We start from the raw sequence: 2,403 nt of genomic DNA on the forward strand, positions 1-2,403 counted from the left end.
CTCCCGCGGAATGAAGTTAGGCGAACACTCCCATCGGTCTTCTTCTATGAATCACCTTCCGATTCTGTGCTTATCTTCGTGATAAATAGGGTTTATCTGATAGTGAGTGATACGGTTCAATGAGAGGAAAAACAGCTCACTTGAGGGTGTTATTGTACGTGAATTCACGGGACTTTTTGGGTGATTCGGCGGGAAAATTGAGTTAATGTGTAAAGTTGGCTGAAGTGCAAGAGTTCTTCGGTTGTTTTCGGGTGTGAATCGCGTGGGCTTCGCATGCTATTCGAGCTGTCAGGGAGTTTTCATTGAGAAAAAATTTTGGGTTGAAGAGGTTAGTTTTTTCACCCAGGCAAATTTAACTGTGTGGAGACTTTGCTGCATTTTCAGGGTGAAATCTCTCACTGGGAACAACCACTGAGTGGGACATTTTGCAAAGCTTATAGTAAAAAGTGCGTAAATATGCAAGCTATAAAGTGTGTTGTGGTGGGCGATGGAGCTGTGGGTAAGACCTGCCTTCTCATCAGTTACACCACAAACGCCTTCCCGGGCGAGTACATCCCCACCGTCTTTGATAACTACTCCGCCAATGTAATGGTTGACGGAAAACCCATCAATCTGGGTCTGTGGGATACAGCTGGTCAAGAAGATTACGATCGTCTCCGGCCACTATCATATCCCCAGACAGACGTCTTCCTCATCTGTTTTTCCCTCGTCAATCCGGCTTCGTTTGAGAATGTACGCGCCAAGTGGTTCCCGGAGGTCCGTCATCACTGCCCCAGTACACCTATCATCCTCGTGGGTACCAAACTGGATCTCCGTGATGATCGTCAGACAGTGGAGAAATTGCGTGACAAAAAACTGGCACCCATCACCTATCCACAGGGTCTGGCTATGGCCAAGGAAATCGGTTCGGTGAAGTATTTGGAGTGCTCCGCTCTCACCCAGAAGGGCCTCAAGACCGTCTTTGATGAGGCCATTCGCGCCGTCCTCTGTCCAGTCCTCCAAGTCAAGTCCAAGCGGAAGTGTGTCCTTCTTTAAGTTGGGCTTCAATTCACATCCAGCGCACAACATCCCCGGACAGAAACCTCCCTCCCCCTCTCAGTAGCCACCGAGGGACGCCAAGATCCATTGGAGGCTCCAGTAAGCAACAAAACATTTCTAATCATCTAACTAAATGTAATTAACCAAATCAATGGAAGATGCATAATCTGTCTTTTTAACCATATTTTTCACAAAAAGATACATTTACAATTTTAAGGGCGAGATTCTCAATAATCTCACCTAGGTTTTATTTCATATATTTCCCCTTCGTACCCCGAAATCAAATTACATTGATAAGTGGATTAAAAAAAAATCAGTACATCCCCCATGTCTAAGAAGTAAATACATGATACAATTTTATATTTAAAAAAAATGTAAAAGAAAAGAATAAAAAGAAAAAAAAACCTTTTTTATCTCTGAGGAAAAAAGGAGTAAGAATATTTTTATTCATGAAATATAATAAAAAACAATAAAAATGTAATTGATGTTGGACAAATTGTATCGAGGGAAATGCAAATTATGTTGAATGTTATGACTAATAAATGAAATGATATTGAGAATACAAACTTTTTTTGCAAACTTTCTTTTGTCACCTAACACTTTTTCTTTTGCAGATAAAGCAGATTTTTTATGTGAATTGTACTTTTAATTTTAATGGAAATTTCTTTGTTTTGCGTGGATTATTGTACTGAATTTCCCAAGAGCAGGGCCAAATTTGGGCGGGTGCCCTCTGACGCACAGGTAACAGACCCCATAATTTTAGATTTAATAAGTTTACCGTCGTCACAATAGTCACAAAATTAAAATTAATGAAATAATACTAATAAACTAATGTTTAAGTTTACCTATCTATCTATAGCAATGCAAAGCATCAATGAAAAATTTAAAAGACTGTGCTGTAAGAAAACTCAAAATTTTTGGCATTTTCACAATAGGATATGGTCTTCACAATTGCTAATGCAGCCCTGCACAAGAATTAATTTTAGTTAAATGCAGTTTTAAATTAGGCATACTTATATACAAAACAATGAATAATGTATTTAACATTGAATTATTAAAAAAAAACTCCTGTTCTTTATTAAATATTAAAGTTTTACAGGATCCATTTAGTGCCAAACCATAAATTAAATTAAATGTATATTCAATTACATACAGTTACAGTTACATGCAATTGCATTAGAAACATTTTCGGTAATGTAAATGTATGTGAATATACAAAATGTATCGGTTTACGCACTTCACTTTGAAATTAACAGAGTATTCTATCAGCTTATTGTGTAAATTTCTTAACGTGAGTATGAACGATTGCATACAAATTTGATTTGGAATACAAGTTGAGTAGTTGAGAGATGGTATTCTGTAATT

General features: G+C 37.7%; 1 protein-coding gene across 1 annotated transcript; it reads left to right on the plus strand.

Annotated features, from left to right (window-relative positions):
- Positions 1-1,604, plus strand: LOC129801724 (ras-related protein Rac1). The gene has a single exon (XM_055847015.1). It carries the CDS (start codon positions 457-459, stop codon positions 1,033-1,035), a length of 579 nt encoding a protein of 192 aa, XP_055702990.1. The 5' UTR covers positions 1-456; the 3' UTR covers positions 1,036-1,604.
- The last annotated feature ends 799 nt before the right edge of the window (positions 1,605-2,403 follow it).

This window comes from Phlebotomus papatasi, chromosome 2 (genome assembly GCF_024763615.1).
Source record: "Phlebotomus papatasi isolate M1 chromosome 2, Ppap_2.1, whole genome shotgun sequence".
Taxonomy (NCBI): Eukaryota; Metazoa; Arthropoda; class Insecta; order Diptera; family Psychodidae; genus Phlebotomus; species Phlebotomus papatasi.

Bases quoted from the DNA above. Each gene is read 5' to 3' on its own strand.
- LOC129801724 (XM_055847015.1), top strand. From the start codon at position 457: ATGCAAGCTATAAAGTGTGTTGTGGTGGGCGATGGAGCTGTGGGTAAG.